At 38.8% G+C, this 21,655-nt stretch overlaps 1 protein-coding gene across 3 annotated transcripts; it reads left to right on the plus strand.

The window, feature by feature from the left end:
- Positions 1 to 4,245: 4,245 nt before the first annotated feature.
- LOC140549172 (sortilin) lies at positions 4,246 to 20,559 on the plus strand. 3 transcript variants are annotated; one of them, XR_011978961.1, is made up of 22 exons: positions 4,246 to 4,523; positions 4,734 to 4,796; positions 5,965 to 6,041; positions 6,174 to 6,276; positions 6,719 to 6,886; positions 8,363 to 8,436; positions 8,939 to 8,985; positions 9,218 to 9,354; positions 10,368 to 10,451; positions 10,811 to 10,871; positions 13,459 to 13,614; positions 13,931 to 14,028; positions 14,119 to 14,218; positions 14,377 to 14,548; positions 14,900 to 15,093; positions 16,502 to 16,694; positions 16,818 to 16,928; positions 17,017 to 17,143; positions 18,465 to 18,571; positions 18,657 to 18,768; positions 18,993 to 19,327; positions 19,382 to 20,559. XR_011978961.1 is itself a non-coding variant. In XM_072672542.1 (21 exons), exons 1-21 carry the CDS (start codon positions 4,320 to 4,322, stop codon positions 19,005 to 19,007), a joined length of 2,403 nt encoding a protein of 800 aa, XP_072528643.1. In that variant the 5' UTR covers positions 4,246 to 4,319; the 3' UTR covers positions 19,008 to 20,559. The 3 variants fall into 3 exon arrangements, 2 of the variants coding, with proteins under 2 accessions (XP_072528643.1, XP_072528644.1); XM_072672542.1 differs by having other exon boundaries at positions 18,993 to 20,559; XM_072672543.1 differs by having other exon boundaries at positions 18,483 to 18,571; positions 18,993 to 20,559.
- Positions 20,560 to 21,655: the final 1,096 nt, after the last annotated feature.

Genomic DNA, 21,655 nt, shown 5'->3' on the forward strand with positions numbered 1-21,655 from the left:
AAGATACAGTCCCCATACCTTCACTTAAACCCATCTTTGTCATTTTGCACCCTGAAAAAGGCAGCCGAGGGACTGATGTCTCCGCAATATTTCTTTATTAACATGAATTATTGTATACTAATACTTTCTGCTAATGATCTTCTTTGACACTCATGTTTATGTTCACTTCATATTGATCAAAGAGCCCATTTTGATCATATGCTAGTGTTCAATAATATGGGATACCAGGATACCCAACCCACATAATAGTTATTGTAGACACTCTGAAATACTGTCACTGAATTTTAATTAGTGTTTTAGATACACAGGGCAGCTCTGCTTAAACTACACTGTCCCACTCTGATCTATTGCTCCATTTAATGTTAGCACAGCTGTTTTAGTGTGTAGTTGGTCTGAGCACCTTCACAGCAAACGGTAAAGAATGCAGTGCTTTTCATATGCAGTGTGTTATCTAGAGTACAGAGGATTGACCACCTAGTCACCTAGAAATGTAATGAATTATATTTCTAGGTGATGAAAACCAAACACATACCTTGAGAGGAACCAAGATTCAAAAAGGGAACCCATCCTCCTCTGACCGACACCGGATAGCACAACAGCTAACAGAACCAGCAGTTGAGGAAATGGTCAGATTAGAGTGAGATAATAATATAATATATATGGAAAATGATTATTATACACAGTGCACTGTTGTATTTAAATAAAAATACAATAAATGGACAAAAGTATTGTGACACCTGCTCACGGATTGTTTCTTCTGAAATAGAGGTCATTAAAAAAAAGAGTGCACCCTGCTTTTGTTGGTCCAGGAGCATTTTGGAACATTGTTGTAAGGATTTGATTGCATTTAGTGACATGACCATCCCACCTCATCCCCAACTCCCAAACTGCGCTGCATTACAGTCTCCTGGTAGAAGCCCTGGTTAGGGCTTTAACGGATGAACTGCTTATTTGTCTCAACGGAGAAGCACTAAGTGCTACTTAGCATTTTTCTAACCTCTTGACCACACAAAACTGTTTAAGGGCACAGAAAGCTGAGGCTATTTCCCGTGTGAAAAGCTGATTAGGGAGTGTAAAATGGCTGAAAACTGAGCTGTTTCTCTGCTAAGCAATGTTAGATTTGATGAACATGTTACCAAGCACATACTCCATTTTATTTATCTGTGTTTTATCATTAGATGTAAAATAGATTTAAATAGAAAGTTCTTTGCATATTTCATATTGAGTAAATAAGCACTTACTGAGCATGCGAATGCTGTTACTATGTTTGATAAAAAAGAGCGTTATTCAAAAAGACAATTTTTTTTTTATCGATTATGGAAATTGCAGTCCTAACACAAAGTGTCATCAGGAATGGACAGAGAACCACCCACACGTTATTGCTACAATGTATAATTGTTTTATATGTAAAAGGAATAGAATCTCATTTATCAGAACTCTAGTTTCTAATCAAAAAAATACCAAATATCTAATTAAATATATAATACGTAGTATAGTAGTATATAGTATTTACAAATAGTGTATATACACACATGAACAAAATTGTTGGTACACCTCAGTTAATGAAAGAAAAACCCACAATGGTCACAGAAATAACTTGAATCTAACAAAATTAATAATAAATAAAAATTGCTATTGCTATTAAAATTAACCAATGAAAATCAGACATTGCTTTTCAACCATGCTTCAACAGAAATGATGGTACCCTTAACTTAATGTTTTGTTGTACAACCATTTGAGGCAATGACTGCAAATTAAACGATTTCTGTAACGGTCAATGACATTTCTGCAGGTAATTTTCTCATAGAAGGCCACTTCAGGATAGTCCAATGTTTACCTCTTAGCCATTCTTGGGTGTTTTTAGCTGTGTGTTTTGGGTCATTATCCTGTTGCAAAACCCATGACCTGCGACCGAGACCCAGTATTTTCTCAAGAATCCCTTGACAGTCTTTGTGCCTTGGCAAAAAGTTTAGTTTTTGTCTCCTCTGTCCATTGGACATTCTCCCAGAAGCTTTGGGGCTTGTCAACATGTAGTTTGGCAAATTCCAGTCTGGCTTTTCAATTATTTATTTTCAACAATGGTGTCCTCCTTGGTCGTCTCCCATGAAGTCCACTTTAGCTCAAACAATGACGGGGGGTGTTATCTGATACTGATGTTCCTTGAGCTTGAAGTTCAACTTTAATCTCTTTAGAAGTTTTTCTGGGTTCTTTTGTTACCATTCGTATTATCCGTCTCTTCGATTTGTCATCAATATTCCTCCTGCAACCACATCCAGGGAGGTTGGCTACAGTCCCATGGACTTTAAATTTCTGAATAATATGTGCAACTGTAGTCACCGGAACATCAAGCTGCTTGGAGATGGTCTTATAACCTTTACCTTTAATATGCTCGTCTATAATTTTCTTTCTAATCTCCTGAGACAACTCTTCGCTTCCTCTGGTCCATGTTGAGTGTGGTACACGCCATGTCACCAAACAGCACAGTGACTACCTGTAGCCCTATATATAGGCCCACTGACTGATTACAAGATTGTAGACACCTGTGATGCTAATTAGTGGACACACCTTGATTTAACATGTCCCTTTGGTCACATTATTTTCAGGGGTACCATTATTTTTGTCCAGGCCTGTTTAATGAGTTTATTTTTAAAATAATTCTGTTAAAGCATGGTTCAAAATCAATGTCGGATTTTCATTTGTTCATTTTCATAGAATTTCTTTGTATTTCATTCTATTAAATTATTATTACTTTGGTCAGATTCAAGTTATTTCTGTGATTGTGTTTTTTTTTTTCATTAACCAAGGGGTACCAACAATTTTGTCCACGTGTGTATATGCACTATTTGTAAATACTTTAAATTTTGTAAATACACATAATTTTATCTATAATATATATAGAATTTTATGTAGAAATATATAATATAATATATATAATAGTATATAGTATATTTATTTTAACTTTATATTTATTTATTTAGAAAAATAATCAAATTAAATACGTAATTTTGTTTTTAATGTTTTATTTTAATGTATTAATTAGTTTATCTAAGAGTATGAGTACTATTTCCTGACTTGTAGCACTTAATTTCTCAGAACTAATCATTTCTCAGTTTCCTAATTACATCACAGACCACCACTGTGACATCCCACCAGTGTGTCTGTGTGTGTGAGAGAGAGAGAGAGAGAGAGAGAGAGAGAGAGAGAGAAGACATACGCCTACTCAGTACTATCTTTGTTCCAGGCAGATGCATGCTGTTTCCTACAAAGAACAAAAGTAGAGGTTGTTTACAATAGAAGCAACTCTTTACAAGGGTCTCTGAAGTCGGAGTTGCCAACTTTGCAGTTTTCCACCAAATCAGACACGTTTTAAAAAGCATTCCCGGGTGAAAACTGTCTGGGTGTAAGGTCTTCAGCTCCAACTTTCTCTGGCCACTACAGACATCAGTAAATGAGAACTAATTGCAATATGAGTGCATTGATTTACGTAGCTGGGAATCTTTATGGTAGAGTGACCAGATGGAGCACTAGTCCTGATGGAAAAGATGAATGCAGCTAAGTACACCTAGATCCTTCAAGAAAATCTGCTCCAGAGCGCTCTGGACCTCAGACTGCAGCGAAGGTTTACAGGTTTACAGGATTACTTTCCAGCACAACGATGACCCGAAGCACACAGCCATGAGAGCCAGGGAGTGAATGTCCAAGTATGTGAATGTCCTTGAGTGGCCCAGTCAGAGTCCAGACCTGACTCCAATTGAACATCTGTGGAAGGAGCTGAAAGTCATGGTGTGCCAAGCTTGTATCTTCTTCTTTAGCCAAAAGAAGCTGTAATTGCTGCCAAAGATGCATTTAGATATCTGCATGTTTTCGTAATGGAAACGTCCTAACGTAATAAAATGTGGAGATGGTGAAAGAGGGGGTGCAGACTTTCTGGCTTAACTGTATAGCATCTGATACCTCAGTTTTACATACATCTCTAGGATAGCTAAATACATTCGCTGGACCTGGCAACCCTGTCTGACATCTGGCAGACAAACCCCCTGTCTACGAATAGGGGGCCGATCTCCTTCAGTTTGACACTTCTGGGTTTCAGTGGTTCCACTTTCACTCTGCTCTGCTCCTACCCCCCCACCCCCACCCCCCGTCCTAATAGTGTCCAAAGGTGTTTGCAGCATCGTCCTGTCAGTCAGCCGGTATGCTAATGCGTTTCGGTCTCCTCCCCTGACCGTCTGCTGAAGTCCAGCGGTGAGCTGAGCTTCTCCACAGCTCGACTAGGAGCCAGACCAGCATCTCGGTGACACTCAGCTCTGCTCGGAACAGGAATGATTTGGGGACTCTCAGCCTTGACCCTGGTCTGTTTAGCGGTCCTCGGTGAAGCGCTCACTTTCTCCCGACCTCTTGCGCATGAACCGCCCAGACACACAAGACGAAGACGAGACAGCTGGGCGATCAAGTCCAACTTCATGGCGTGTAAATCTCCCGTCAGCCCCAAAGAGCTGAAGGTCCTGGACGCAAATACGTACGAGGTAAGATGAGGATTATTTAATGTAACTATCTAGAGTCAGATTTGGGATGAATGCTAACGCACGCAGATAGAAGACATTTGGTTTGAGGTAGTGATGAAAGTGCTCTTTCAGATAAAACACTGGTTTTTATCAATACTAATATGCTTACGAATCTCCCCATGACCGACGCCCTGTGAGACCCCTGTCTATTTATTTCTGTCTCTTTTTTAGACAGGGTTTCATGGAGACGATGGCTTTACTTTTAGTCTTACCTGGATAGGGGATGGGACCGGGGTAAGTCGATTTCTCTCACCAAAGTCTCTTTTATGATGAATGTAACTCAGATAATAAAATGTTAAGGATGTTATGGATTTCATATTATTTAGGTAATATCTGTGCTGCAGTGGTCTATCTCCAGACCGGCCACACCATCACAGGATTAGGTGATGTTCGAGATGATGGTCGATCTCACAGGCTTCCTGAGGGCTGCTGCTCGGTGCTAAAATAGTAGCTCATACAACCAGCTGTTTTTTTTTTTTTTATCGTTTCTGTGATGTCTCATAAAATTCATAAACTATTCTGGATCTAACTTATATTATTAATTAAATATAGAACTGTCAGTGTGTAAAGACGCGGGGCAAAGCAGTGTAACAGCCTGTCAGTGTAACGTTGCACTGTCCCAGGGAGCCACGTTTTATCACAGGTTCTTGGCCAAAAATTCGCCTTAAAAAAGGCTTTGAATTCTCGCTGTTGGTTAGTTATTTTATTCACTGAGATCCTGTGGAAGTTATAACCACATCTTCTGTGGACACTTTGTGGTTGTCTATGGCTGGTTGTTTCAACGGAACTTAAATCAACACGTGATGCCAAGTTGTCTGAGCATGTAAACTTCTTAACCCTTAACGACCCAGCCAGTGACTTTTTACAGCTTTTTAATTTCTTATCTTTAAGCTATACTTAAAAGAAAGAACCTGATAAAAAAAAAAAAAACGTGTTCTTAATAAAAAAATAATAACCCCCACCAAAAAAAAAAAAAAAAATTTGTTTTCTTTTTTTTACATCTTCAGGCAGTTAACAAAAATTATATATATATATATATATATATATATATATATATATGAAATGTCTAAATTGTATATTATATTTTAAATATGCTATAAATGTAATTGGGAAGGCTGCACAATCCACAATTCCCTGCCCCGAACCACTCTCACAAAAGGCATGAACATTTTTTTAAAAAACAAAACATGCAGCCAATGTCATTTTATATTTTAGCACTAAACATGTTGGCAATTAAGGCAAGACATAGCACAGGGTAAATGACCCAAAGAAAGGGTGTTAACAAAAGACAGACATGCAGTTTGATTTTCAGATGCTGTCAAATTTCATTTCAAAGCTGTCAAGTTTTTATTTCCGAGCTGACTTCAGTAAACGAACAAGTCTTTTCTCTGACCCCTATCAGGTCATTCTAGTGCTGTCCACAGTCAGTGCTCCGCTGGAGTCCTTTTACGAAGGAGGCTCCACTCGACTTTACAGGAGGTAGTGGTTTAATTCTGCGTAATCATAAAAAAGATGACATCTTAGACGCAATCTCTCTTTACTAAACATTAAACATTCATTGATTAATTTACTAAATGTGTTATAACCTGATATTACTATGTTTCCTCACAGTGAAGACTATGGGAAGTCCTTTCATGACATCTCCCATGCAATCAACAATTCCTTCATAAAAAAGGATTTTGGCATCTGTGCAGGCTCCGGGAATTCTCAGCAGGTATGCAGCTATTACACTGGATGTATGATATTTATTAAGAAATGTCCGCTGTACGCTCATTTTGCTGTTCAAAAAACTGACCTGCAAACATCCAGTCCAGAAATAATCAGAAGTGAAGTGACAGCTTCAGGCAGTTAACCACTGGTTAGTGGTGGTGCAATTGGTTACTGCTGACAACGGCCATTCTGTTGTGACACAGTGTTTCCACAGCCCCTAGCCACACTCTAGTGTGAGAGGAGGTGGGGGTTGTAACAGTAATTTGAAAAGTGATCCTACTTAGATGACTACCTACTGAACATGGCTGCTTAGAAGTGAGAGGGGTGAAATTTGAGTGATCTGGCTTGAATAGTCTTGTGGTTTAACAGGATTGCAGTGGCATTATTAGTTATGATTTTTTTATGCAACATTCCTTTTCTTTTCTCGCATGTTGGTGTTTTCAAAGGTGATTCTGATAGCTGAACTGCCAACTACTCACAACCCAGGAGGTGTCATATTTACATCAGTGGACTCAGGGGTGACATTCAAGTTAGTGCAGCTGCCGTTCCACCCAGCACAGCCGATATCCTTCCATGACCAGAACCAAGAATGCCTGCTGGTCATCGGCACAGACGTGAGTTTAGACTGCAGTCCATCACCCTTCAGTGAATGATGGTGGGCATCTTTGTTCATAAGACACAACTGAATAAGCAAAGACACATGCAGATATAAAAAAAAAAGCCAAGTAAGCCAAGTTTACTGTAACCCAAGGTGAGTGCTTATGATATATTAGAGATTATATATAGAGATTCATCACAATTATTTTCTGTATTTATATTTATATTGTACCCAACACGTACATACAGTTACATTATAAATATTGAGGTTAAGTATATTGTATAAGTTGTCTCTGCTAGAAAGGTTATAAACTCATCTAGGGTTTTTTTTCCCCTAAAGCTAGATCAGGAGAACCCAATTAAACAAATAATGCAAAAACATTATATTATTGATATTGAAATATTGAAATTGAAATATCCTCTAGGACCTCTGGGAATATGAGCTCAGGTAGTCAGGTATTTCAATCAAGAGGACAGTCAATCAGTCAGGTCCTGCCGTGTTTCAAGAACATAAACTTGGGTCCCACTGTCAAAATCTGATCTTCACCAGACGGATTACAAAAGTGTTCAATGCCTCAAACACATGAGCTTTATGAGAACTTGAGAAAATTAGTTAAAAAACATAAGCCCACCAGGCTGGGAAAACAATTTCTAAAGAGGCCTCCACCAGACCAACCTGTGAGGCAGATGATGTACAAATGGAAAAAAATTCAGAAAGAACCTACTAGTCTCCCTTGCTTTGAGTCATGTCAGTGTTTGTGAGCCCACCATCAGAAAAACCCTCAAGCCAACTCAAGCCAAGCCGGTGTTCTACTCTCCAAAAAGAACACTGCTGCTCATCTTAAGTTTGTTGAAGTCCACATGGATAAACCAGAAGCTTTGTGGAAGTATGTGTTGTAGACTGTTGGATCCAAAATAAACATTTTTGGCTGAAATGAAAAACGTTATGTGATTAGTTAGTGAAAAACGATTATTGCATTCCAGCATAAGAATCTCATTACAGCTGTTTAGCATGGGGGTGGTAGTAACATGGTGTTTTGATGGACCTATGAATTCTGAATTTTTCAAGCAGATTGTACAGGATAAAGCAGGGTATTTGTTGTAGCTGAGTCTACAAAAAAATGGTTAGAGTAGGAAGAATGAAACATTTTGGAATGGCTGAAAAACCTCACCAACGTAACTGAGTTTAAGCAATTTTGTGATTTAATTGAAGGCATTGCTGCACCAGATATTGAAAGCAAGAGTTTACATACTTTTTCTAACAAAGGTATTTAATCTTGGATATTAAATAAGCAAATGTAGAATAAGTAAATGTCAAAATGTGTTTAATTGGGTTCTCTTTATCTACTTTTAGGACTTATGATGAAGATCTGATCGCATTTCAGGTCAAATTTGTAAAGAAGTACAGAAAATATGAAAGCATTAGCAGACTTTTTAGCTGCACAGTATGTGTCATGAGACTAATTCTCAAGTTCTTTATAACACTTTTGCAGAGTGGTTTGTGGCTCTCGCAAGACTTTGGCAACAACTGGTCTAAAATCCATGATGGGGTGTACTCTTTTACATGGTGAGGTTCTGTGTTCCCTTAGTAATGTAATAATTCCGGTCATTCACATATGTGTACAGTTGTATGCAAAACTGTACAGCCCTGTTCCACTGATACTGTTTTGTTTATTCTAAAAGTCAAAAAAGTAAACTAATCCTTCACAGGAAAAATGGGATTTTCTGCTAATTTCACTGTACAGTGTACACTGTACTGTGACAAATACGTGCCCCTTTACCCTTTTTTTAATTGTGGAGCATATTGCACATATTGAAAGAAAACATAACCTTTATACAGGCCACATTTTATATATTGGTGTCAATTAAACTAAAGATTTTTAACTATAAAACATACAAAAGTCTCTGCAGAAGACTTGTGCATATGACTGCACTTGTTTTCATTATACTTCTGTTCTTTTTTTCCCACAATATGTCATTGGAAAAGTGTTTATTTACATGTTTTTAATTTATTTAATGTTTTACATTTTTTACATGATCTCTCTCCCTTTTCCACTTTTTTGGTACAGGGGACCTGGTAACACCCTCTTTTTCAGCTACGGTCCTGAAAACACAGGTGAAAAAACTTTAATAAGTTACATAGATGCTACATATTTAAAAACTATTAAAGTGAAAATATTTGACAAAGTAAGCATTTATAATTAAATGTTTACTTTTAATCACTAAATAATTGGTATTAAATAATTATATTAGGCTATTGTCAATTCAAATGTTGACCAAATAAGGTCTACAACTGTCCCTAATGTATTTTATGTTTCTTCTGTGTTTCTCCTGTTAACCGAGTGTAGTGGATGCAGATAAACAGGGAGAGCTTTTTCTCAGGCGCACACGAGACCTGGGCAGAACATTTACTACCATTTCTCAGAACATCTTCACCTTCGGCCACATTGGAGGCTTCTTATTTACCTCTGTCATGGAGAAGCAGGTTGGGAAACAATGCAGACAGCATGTTAAACACATACATGCCCAAATACATGCACACATAAGAAAGCAACAGTGGGAACACAATGGCTCCCAGGTAATGCCACAGTGCTGAGAGTCCAAGAGTACAATTGACATGGATCAAGAAGGCACATGCCAGCCTTCGTCCTGTGATAATGAGAGTTGTAGCTACTTGGTAGTAATTGGAAATCACTACATTTCACAATTGGTTAAAAGGGTATAAAGAAGAAAAAAAAAGCAAAAAAGTAATACATTTAAAAGTTCAAATTACAAAGGAGACAATGCTTTTTTATATGATATAGCTGGTTATTATAAGACAAATCTCATTTACATACATTCACCAAGCAATCTGTTAGAAATACTATACTAATTCTGGCACCAACAATCATGTCACGCTCAAAATAATTGAGATCACATTTTTTTTCACTTATTCGGATGGTTGATCTGAACATTACCTAAAGCTGCTGGTCCTTTTCTGCATGATTTATGCAGTTCACTGCAGCCACATGATTAGCTGATTAGATAATTGCATGAATGAGAATAGTGTACATTGCATGCGATAGTGTACAGGTCGTCCCAATAAAATACTTGGTAAGAGTGTATTTGCAGTCGTTAATGCCCATGTTATAAGAAGTGTTTTATCACAATACATGGCGGCCAATCAGAATCATAGAAGTAACTTACAAATATCTTAAAGGCACAGTAACACAAATACAAAGAGAAAAAGAGAGACTGGAAAATGGTCATGTAAAAAAGAATATATGACTGTTTCTTATACATAAACTCAGCAACATGTCATCAGTACTATAAATAATAATAAAATGCAAGAATAATAAAATGGCATATGGGCCCTTAAATAAAGGTACTGAAGACCTACCCTTCAGGGTATTACCATAGTGAACTAGGAGACAGACTGGTACTTTTTTTTTAGAGAGAGAATGCTGTAAAAGCAGCATTGTGCAGCTGTGTTACACAGAGTGTGATGTGTGTTTGTAGGGTTCTCCACGGGTTATCTACGTATCTTCAGACCAGGGAGACAATTTCAACAAAGCTCTGCTCCCAACTGCCTCCTCTGAGCAGGTAGGAAAGACTGGCTGGGCGCAGGTAAAAGAGTCACTTTAATACACAAATGAAACATAATCTGATTTGCTTGTCCTTGAGCTCAAAGTAAGACTGGCAAAGCACGTCATATATTGCCCACTGCGTACACACACACACACACACACAAATGCACGCATGGTTGTGTGCCTATGAGGATGCAGGCTCCAGCTTTTCCTTAACAAACTGTCCTACTTCATCTTGCTGATGCAACAGAAAAAAGTTGACCAGCCTGCTATGTACACACACACACACACACACACATATTTAAACACACCCACAGACACCTCTATGTGATGCGCTCATTATCATGCCCACATCTTCCTGCCCTCTGTTTGCAGTTCTACTCTCTGTTGGATGGTGATGAAGACATGATCTTTATACATGTGGATAGCCCTGGAGGTACAAACCATCTCTGTATTTTCTCCACTCTAATTCTTTCTCTGTTGTGAGACTTTAGATGCTTTCTACAGCGTTTAACATGAGATCGGCCCTACATTTACCATTAACCTCTTCAACTACATGGAATCATTCATTCCTTACTGCCATAATGTAGGAATAACCAGCCAGATTGCACTGTTTTTCATGTCCTTTCCGAATAATAAGCTTGAAATGAAAGTCTCTTGTTATATAAAACCCAATTTGAGTAAGTAAGTGATTTGACAGACAGATTTGTACGACATAAATTATATGTTTCCTTTTAACAAGGTTCAGTTTTGAAGCAGCTTTATGCGGAAATTGGCATTTCTTCCTCCTGGGCTCCCCCTACAGTTGTGAATTTGCATGAAGGCACATGTTTTACACATGCTTTTCTGGACATGCTTAGAGATACAGAACCCCCATCTAAAGTGAAAGAAGCATGTGAACTGATGCTATTTTGAGTCTTTTTTCTTAAGCATTGTCCCACTTCACCCCAAGCCCAAGCCACATAGTGTAGTTAGCAGCATGCTGAGCCTGGAGTAGCAATGTCGGCAACACTACTGTCCCTATTACAAGTCAGTGGAGCATCACAATGATTTTAAAGCTGTTGTTTTAAAATGCCCTAGTCCAAATGTTTACACAAGCGTAAAGAATTTGCCTCGAACATTATTTGTAATCCTATTATTCTAGTTACTCAAATAATTGTTTCAGCCCTAGTTATATGTCTATAAAGCATTTTTATGTTACATTACCTTCAAGTCAGTTCAAAACAGTCTACTAGACTACTGTGAGCAGGGGAATTATATAGGATAATTTGCTGCAGAATTGGTATTTAGCCAACCTGTGAAAATTTCTGATTCATACCGAATTAAAATGACACAGATAACTCTCACAGGCAGTTACTTAAATTACACCCCCCCCCAAGTAAAACTGATCGAACTTCAATAAGACTTTAGATGTAATAAATATTAACCCCTAAGATTTGAAATACAGGCTTGTTAAATGTTCGGCTCATTTTCAATGACATGAAAAACAGCTAGGTGCAAATGCAACAGCTAGGTATTCTTAAGTTAAAGGAGTAGAAAATGACACCTTATGCTCCTGGTTATTCAAGGGATTTAACCATTGAGTGTTGTTGCACACATAGTAATAGTGCTGATGTTATAAAAGTTTCAATTTCACACAACAGTTCAGTACAGTGTTGCTGAGTTCTTGCTTGACAGGTTCTACATAATGCTGACACCTCAGACTGCTTCTGCAAATAGCATAAGAGGGCTGACAACTGTCTCTATTGAGTCTGAGCGTATATTATTCATATTTCTGTGAGCCTTGAGGCTTTTTATGCCGTGGTGGTTAGTTTGAAGATAAGGCGAGGATGGTGTTCTCTTTCGCCTAAAGTGCAGTAGAGGTGGTGTTATGGTCCTGCCAGAATAGTTGACGCATCAGTATGTGTATCAGGGTTCACCCACATGCCCATGTGAAGAGAAGCGTAACATACATGTCAGACAAAGGAGTGTTTAATAGACCCAGTAGTATAGAGAGAATGTGGCACTGCATTTGTAATCCCTAACTCTTTATGTTGAGTGATCCTTTGTGGATGGTTAATAATAATATATTCAGTGTCAGTGACATATCAACCCCATATCAGTGCAGTAGCAGCAGTGAAACAGCTGAATACACTGAGGTAAATATCTTGAATATGTTCTGTTGATATTACTGACATTAGGATTCACTGTTGATATTTTACATCAAGTAGACTTCATATGTTACTTCCATTAAGCAGATTTACCTTATTTCACTGTAGCTTGAACTCTAACCCTAATCCTAACCTTAACTTTAAACCTAAACCTTAGTGTAACCCTGGTCCTTACGGTAATCCTTACTCTAATCTTAATCCTAACCTTACATCTCAAACCCTGGTCATAATCTTAATCTTGACCATAATCCTAACCCTGGCCCTAATGCTAAACCTTGATCTGGATCCTAATTCTAACACCTAACCTTAAACTCAAACCAAAACCTTACTGTAACCTGGCTAGTAACCTGGCTAGTAACCTGGCTAGTAACCTGGACAACCTGGACAGTAACCCTGTAGTAACCTAGACAGTAACTTGGACAGTAATCCTGACTTTAATCTTTATTCAAACCTTAATCTCAATCCAAAACTAAATTCTAACACTGGCCATAATCCTAATCCTAAATTTAACTTCAACCCAAAACCTAATCCTAACCTTAACTTTAATCTCAACCTAATCCATGACCCTAAAGCTGTCCCTGGCCCTAATCCTAAGACTAATGCAGCATGTCTGTAACAGCTTGTTGAGGAAAATAAGATGGTGTATATTTTTATTTTTGTGTTTATTTTATCTATTAAGAACCTCTCAAGATAAAGAATCACCCTTTTCGTTGTAATTCTCTCTCCAAGCCTCTTCTAAAACAGTAAAATAAGTAAAATACTGACCAAATGTGTGTGTGTAGGATTTGACTGTGAATGGTGATGGTACCTTATCTCTAATCTGAAAACAGCTGTGTCAGCAGTGTGAATGTGTGTGATCTCTCGTGCTCGTAGACAACTCGTATTTCGGGACGATCTATACCTCAGATGACCGTGGCATTCTGTACTCCAAGTCACTGGAGCGGCACCTGTTTGGCATGGAGAGGAAGAGTGACTTTACCAATGTGACATCACTGAGAGGAGTCTATCTTACCAATGTCCTGGAGGAGGGTATGGGCATCTACCAGGCACTACACCCCGAACACAAAAAGGATTCTACGGTTTTACAGGTCTATAGACAGTGTCGTAGACCAAAGCAGTCAAGATGCTTGAAATGTAGACCTTCTGCGTTCATTCAGGGGGTTGATTTAGAGTGTTAGTTTGTGCAATTACTTTTGAGCCTGTAAAAGTGGAGGGACTATGTAAACAGTCGGTCATGAGCAGACATGCATCTTTTATCACTATAACTGTGACTTATAAGGGCGAACTGCTCTCCGACCTTATGCGTAGATTTTAACACCCAGCTAGCCCACTTTATTTGCTACAGATGGACGAATTACCACGGTCATCACATTTAATAAAGGTGGAGAGTGGAGACCACTAAGGAAGCCAGAGAATGTTGAATGTGGAAAAGATGTTAAAAGGGTATGTTCACAGTGTGTGATGGTACCAGACATAGCAAGAGATACTATGGCTCCTGAAGTGGCAATAACAATTGTTGTGTGTGTGTTTCAGTGTAACTTGCACATCCATGGAGAGCACAGCCACTACATTGGTATTTCCCCCATGGTGCCACTCACCGATTCTGCTGCTGTTGGCCTGATCATCGCCCATGGTAGTAGTCACACAGTCACACTCTAACCTCAACTCACACTCTAATTAAGGACTTGTATGGGGCGCATAATTCTGTTATCCCACAAACCTGCAGTTTATGGGACATCTGTCCAGCACTGGTCAGATATGATAGTAACATGCGCTCTCTGTTCTTTGCAGGTAATGTTGGGGACTCTATTTCAGCATCTAAGCCAGATGTGTATGTGTCCTCGGATGGAGGTTACAACTGGATATGCACGCTTAGAGGGCCCCACTACTACAGCATACTGGATTCGGGGGGCCTGTTAGTGGCTGTGGAGACTCACAAAGACCGGCCAGTTAACGTTATAAAGTAATGCTTGCTTGATGGGATAGTTGTAACACAGTGCCTTTGTCTTTTCTGTATGTCATTATGTTATAGTTCTGAGATATCTCCGGTATTTAAAAGCAATAGATTGCTTTCCTGACATTATACATTAATAACAATGATTTTTTTATTGTATTATTTTATTATGTAGTCATGTATAGCCTATGTGAGAAACTTTATCTGAATAGGACCAGATTTGAGAACGATACAGTACTACAACTTGTATTAACATCATCAGAGACTAGTATGTGTATGTATTTGTATAAATAACCAGCAGTTGTGTTAGGAAAGTTAGTAAATCCTCATAGCCTTTATAGACTGCTCTTTTTTTTTCAGGTTCTCCACAGATGAGGGTCAGTGTTGGAAGACTTATAATTTTACCACGCAGCCTTTCTTTATTGCCGGCCTAGCGTCTGAGCCTGGAAGTAAGACCATGAACATTAGCGTGTTTGGATACCGACCTGATGACGACGATCAACCCATGTGGGTTGCAGTTACCATAGACTTTGAGCAGCTGCTAACCAGAGAGTGTAAGCAAAAATTATGTACAAATATTTGTACATCCCTGGTCAAAATATATGTTACTGTGAATAGCTAAGTGAGTGATAGATGACCTGACTTCCAAAAGGCATAAAGTGACAGATGGCACATTTCTTTAATATTTTAAGCCAAATGTCCTTCTTTTGCAGTTTCAAAATAACAAAAATGAAAACTCTGGGCACCATGTGTGGTCAGTACTAGTAACATCTCCTTTGGCAAGTATCAAAGCTTATGAACACTTTTTGGAGTCTTTCGCTGCTTGTTTGAGGGATTTTCACCAATTCGTCCCTGTTTTGTGAGATTCTTGGGCTGTCTTGGGTGCACTTTTGAGATAAATCCACAGGGAAATACCAGGATGACAGAGGAGAGGATTTAGTTTTTTTGTACATGCTCTTTAATATATGTGACCTTATAGTCTATAGTCTGCTAAATCGTCCTGAAGGTCTTTTCCAGTCAAATGGGAGGTTCCGATCTGCCCCTTCTCTCAGAAAGCTCTCGACTTGATCTCCACTTTTCCTGTTAGCTAACTGCACTACGAATTGAGGAAACAGCTCACTGTTTTCATACAGCCTTCTCCTGCTTTGTGAGCATTAAGTGTTTTAATCTGCAGATTGTTATACAGCTGCTTAAAGAAGCCTATGGCTGACGTTTGAGAAGTCAAAGTATTTTTTAAGCTTTAAAACCTTGCCTTTCCTAACAATCATTGTGAACAAGCCACAGCCCTTACAAGCTAATTAAAGTCTGCAAGTTCAAATCTCTTAGGGTGCTCAAGCATTTGCATGGTGTTCTCTTACCTTTTTCACTCTAAAGTTGTACAAAACAAAAATAATACACTAATCTTGCAAAATAATGTTGTCCTAAAAAGTTTTGGAGATCAGTTTAACTTTTTCTTTGTCATTTAACTCAATTCACAGTAACAGAACTTTTGACTTGGGTGCCCAAACATTTGCATGTGGCTAAGAAGTACTACTTCTCATTGTACTTGCCAAGTAGTTGCACTGCTAGATAACACTGCTATCTAGTGGTCGGGGTTTAAACACTACACACAATGAACCACTGTCTGCCATCAATCTTTACGTGTACACTTACACAATACTGTGTTGTTGAGAGTCAGTACAGTATTACAAAACTACGAGAACCGCCTTTTCAGTTAACATCTAACATATATCCCAGACTTAAATGCAGTTGAACACTATGCAATAAGTTTAGTGTGATTCAATGGTAACGTTGTAGTCAACATCATTTACCTCACCTATGAAGTTTTGCCTCATCAGTGTGTGATGCTGTGGCGGGAACACAAACACTGAGAATGCTGTGAATTGCTAAAGAGCATAAGAGCAAATGTAATGTTTCAGTGCATTTGGATGATTGTGATGTGTCTGTTCATGTCACGTTCAGGTGGAGACGAGGACTATGTGGAGTGGCTGGCCCATTCGGACAATGGAGAGACCTCAGAGACTGTTGGGTGTGTCCTAGGCTACAAGGAAACGTTTAGGAAATTGAAAATGATGTCGGTCTGCAGAAATGGTCGGGGATATGTGGTCAGCAGACAACACACGCCGTGTCCCTGTACCAGGGAAGATTACATGTGGTAGGAAGTCAGGATATCGAGTTGAGATATCCTGTTTCTCTTTTCCTCTGGTAGTGATGGAAAAATGAAAGTTAGAAATGAGAGCACCATCACACTGAACACCATCACATCTCTTTCTGACAGTGATTATGGATACTATCGCCATGAAAACAGCTCTGAATGTGTGGCACAGGAGGACTTGATAGACAAGACACTGGAAAACTGCTTAAAGTTAGGAGAGCTTCATACAACAGGGTATTGGCCAGTCATCCTACTTTTTATTCCACACATACACACTTGAAGATGCAGCTCCCCATTATGCTTTGATGTGCATTGTGAACAGGTATCGTAAGATCCCCAGTGATAAGTGTGAGGGAGGTTTCAGCCCGCCACGCCGAATGGACGAGTCTGAGAAGCATTGTGGGAACTCAAGTAAAGATTCTCCTTCCAGCCATCACCATCAAAGAACAGTGCGTAATATTACATTACATACATTGATTTCTAAGTGTGTTATGCAAGAGAATGGACTTGGTAGTTTACTAACTGTGTACCAGCAGGTAGGGAAATCAATAGCAATATAATAAAACTCCCCTCTTACAATGCCCACCTACAATCTCGTGATCCCAGAGACCTTCACAGATACAGTGTCTCACGCAGAAAACATCACAACATGGAAAGTGGAATGCTTTATGACTTCTGATTCATGTGGATCTCAGATAGGCATGCTAATGAGATTTCCGTCCCTGTATTTCATACCTATTATCTATTATTATTATTAACATGCATGACTGACAGCGCTCTATCAGTGGAAAACAAAATGTATTTATGTTACCATGGCAACCATAGATTTCTTTAGCATCTTGAGGTTTTACTAAGGTTCTGGTACCTGTAACCAGGTTAAATATAGATACGAGTCCCATCTGCCGGAGGGGCAGGGTACAAGTGGGTGGTGAGCAGCGGACCACCCTGCTACGGCCACTAAATTCTGCGGTGAAGCACAGAGGCGAGGGCCGCTAAACGTGAGGGACAACGGGCTTTCATTAGACTTAGGGAACATATTCATAAGACATACTTTGTACATTTCCACTGGGGGCCATGAGGAGCCAGATTGCCTTAATTAGAAAGAAAACTCAGGTTTAGGTTCCATGAGTCAAGTTTCCATTAATCAGACTGTGGCAGGTGTGGTGTGGCCGTGAGCTGTGAATATACTGGGGATGTAACTCAATGGTAGTGTGCATGCTTTGCATGTATGAGGTCCTGGGTTCAATCCCCAACATCTCCATTTCGGTGGGGCAGTGGTGGCTCAGCGGTTAGAGCTTCGGTTAGAGCTACCCTGATAACAGGGTTGTGGGTTTGATACCTGGGCTCGGCAAGCTGCCACTCTTGGGCCCTTGAGCAAGGGCCCTTCACCCTCTCTGCTCCCCGGGCACTGGAGTTAACTGCCCACCACTCTGGGTGTGTGTGTGCTCACTGCCCCTAGTTCACTAGTGTGTGTGTGTTCACTACCACAGATGGGTGAAATGCAGAGGACACATTTTACTGTACATAGTATGACAGATGACAGATACGTGCACCATTACTAATTCATGGATTATGATCCAGATTAAGAGCCACTCTGTTTTTCTGTTATTTTCTGTTTTCTGTTATTGTTAATGACTTTAATGGTATAAAGGGACTAGTGAATAATTAGGGATCAGTAAATAATTTACAATTCGGAGGTTTACAGTGTCTAGAGGTTCACACAGGGAAAACAGTTTATAAACCATTTATAAATAAGTGATTGATTTACAGGATGAGGTGTGGTTGCAGATTGTGATTAGCGTTTGCGTGGGCATCGTAGTGCTGGCCGTCATTGTTGCAGTTGCTGTTACAGCCCGGAGAGAGAACTACAGTCAAAGGTAAGGTACAAGTCAAAGTCAGTTGGTGATTTTGTACACTATTGTAGACTTGTTTATTTCACTGGCCCTACTCTGCCCCCTACAGGTCAACAGCATACCACTTCTCTGCTCTCCAGCTGCACGAGGACGAGCCCTGCATCGCCCCTGAAAGTGGACCAAGCAGCAACAGAGTCAGCTACCAAGAAGATTCAGATGACGTGAGTGTCATATTCCAGCATCTTCTCGCTAGCATGCAGTTCAACTAAATAAACAAAAACAATTTAAATGTTAAAACAGTGCCCCTTATACGGATGACAAGAACTTCATCAGTCTAGTTTTCCAGACATATCTTACACTGAGGATACATTGACAAACCATATAAGAAAAAAACACTATTTTCATGTTTTACACTGATATTAATCATGCTTTTTGATCTCTTTAGGAACTCATTGAATGAGCAGCTTCAAGCTCTGGGTCTTCAAGCTGGTCTTTGTTTATAAGGTTTTTGCACTTGGCTTCCAAACTACTTTCAACCAACAGATCATGACCAAAGCACTGAAACAGGAAAAGAAGAATTGCTGCAACAATGAGCCAGATTATTTATTGACCAGTATCTGTTTGTGTAGTTTGAAGCCTCTAATGTGACATAGTTGGTATTTATAATATAGAATGGCCACAGGATAGTATATTGAAGCTGTGAAATAATATAATGAGACCTAGAGATAATATATAGAGGCCACAAAATAATATACTGATATAACAAGATAAAATATTGAGGCCATAAAATGATATGGGGACCACAAGATAATATATACAGGATAATATATTGAGGCAACATAGGACATAAAGTAATATATTGAGGCCACAAGCTAATATATATATATATATATATATATATATATATATATATATATATATATATATATATATATATATATATATATATAGGCTACAAAATAATATACTGAGATCATGAGATATTATACAAAGACAACAAAGTAATATATCAAGACCATGTGGTAATATTTTGAGGCTGCAAAATAATATATTAAGACCACTTGAATGTATTGAAGCAGCAAGTTAATATATTAATCTGAACTACAAGCACTTTTCTGTTGGTCCAAACCTGCGAGCCTGTGGCCATGCCTAAATAAAAAATAACCACCATGTGATTTTAGAGACCCCTTATTTTAGTGTGAATAAAGCTCCTTTCACTCAAGGACCACTGGATAGTATATCAGTATGAGTAAAACTGCCTTTTCACATGCGGTGATTTCTGCTCTGTATATTACCTGCCTCTATCACTGGCAAACAAAATTGGTTTATGTTAACCTGGCAATGCACACAGCCTTGAGACAGAGAACTTGTATTGTTTTGATTTCTACTCTCTATTGCAGTTGTGATTTCACAGATCTTTAGGGTTTACTGAGCTTCTGAAATCTGTAACCAGGTTATATATAAATACAAAAAGATCCCATCTGCCCCCTGTCGCCTCTCTGCTTTGGCAGCCGTCTAAGCACTGTGCTGGTAGGGCAGGGTTCAAGTGGGTGGTGAGCAGATCACCCAGCTAGTGCCACTAAATTCTGTGGGGGACGCACAGAGGCAACGGGCGCTGGACGTGATAGATGCAGATATCAGACCCTCAGTAAACGCTAAAAAACAAGGCTGTGTCCAGTGCAATGGTAATGTAGACAACAGTAAACTCAAGCTTTAGCTCGCCAGGTTTAGCTTTAGCTTTAGCTCTCCAGGTTGCTCAGACTCACCAGCAATACTTGTGAAATACAGCAGACATTTATTGTACTGCCTTTTCACATGCAGTGATTTCAACTCTGTATATTACCTTGCCTTAAAAGCTGCTGCTAGAGAAGATCCTCCTGAAATGTCCTTGAGAAGAAGTTTTTCAAGAGAGATCTGTCCTGAATTTTCAATAAACGTAGCTATATTCTGTATGCTCACAGTGTATCAATTCAAAGGTTCTGTGTAATAAAGCAAATAAGTGTTGAACAATAGACAGCACCACTATTTTCTTCTTACACTTGATGGTAGTGTAGTGGGTTACGCTGAGGAGGTTTTAAAGGATGAGAGGTAGAGAGTAACACTAATAGACCTGCCTCTGAGCTGCTTCAGCAATGAAAGGGAAGTCTGGAAAGGGACAGTAAAACAGTTGCCAAGAAAAAGACAAACATGGTTGATTAAATGTGATCAGACAACACAACCTAAACCAGTGCTCCATACTTATGGACCATATTTTCTGCCAGAGAAAAGATATATCCTAATTTAGATCTCTTAATTTCATTCATTGCTCCTAGATACAGTTAAGCCCTGTTACCAGAATTGAAGTGAGACTTTCAAAATCTTAGTGATGCTCCACTGACTTGTAATAGAGAGAGTAGCATCTAAAATTAAAAAAAAAAAAAAAAAATATTTGGAGACTTCTTCACTCACCTTGAGTTCTGCTATTGGGCTTAACCTAAATGACATTTAGGCATTTTGCTAGTTGTTTTAAATGTTCTTTTCTTGTAAATAATAGTAATAACACTTACTTCAACAATAGGTAGCAAACCTATTTCCTCACAAGAAACGGCTTAATTACAAATTATTTTTAAAATACATTTCTTTTATTTGTTTGGTTTTATCAATTAAATAGGTTTTTCTATATGGTGTCCCATTTTTTACATTGTATAAACTATAGATGTCATACTATTTGGGTCGGGTTTTTATTTATTTATTTTTCTTGCTGGTTTGTATGTATTATCCGAATTTCAGTTTTACAAAACACAATGACATTCACAATGTAAGTTCTCTATTTTTTAAGAGTACTCCTACAGCTCAGTCATGATGCTCACAAGAACTGGTTAATGCTGCATAACCCGAGTCAGAATTTGTGTAAAACCCTGTGAAATTACTGTACCGCAGTGACTGTTCTGTATCTTCCAGCTTGTCCAGAAATGCACGTGAAAAGTATGTCCTTTAGGGGTAGCTTAAAGTGCAAATTCCACTTTCTGGCTGTGGGGGGAGCCCAGGAGCAAGAAATATCAGTTTTTTTGCATAGTGCTGCTTTAAAGTAATTGAAATTCAGCTCATGAGAATCAATCCTCAGATTTT

Source organism: Salminus brasiliensis, chromosome 2 (genome assembly GCF_030463535.1).
Source record: "Salminus brasiliensis chromosome 2, fSalBra1.hap2, whole genome shotgun sequence".
NCBI classification, from domain to species: Eukaryota; Metazoa; Chordata; class Actinopteri; order Characiformes; family Bryconidae; genus Salminus; species Salminus brasiliensis.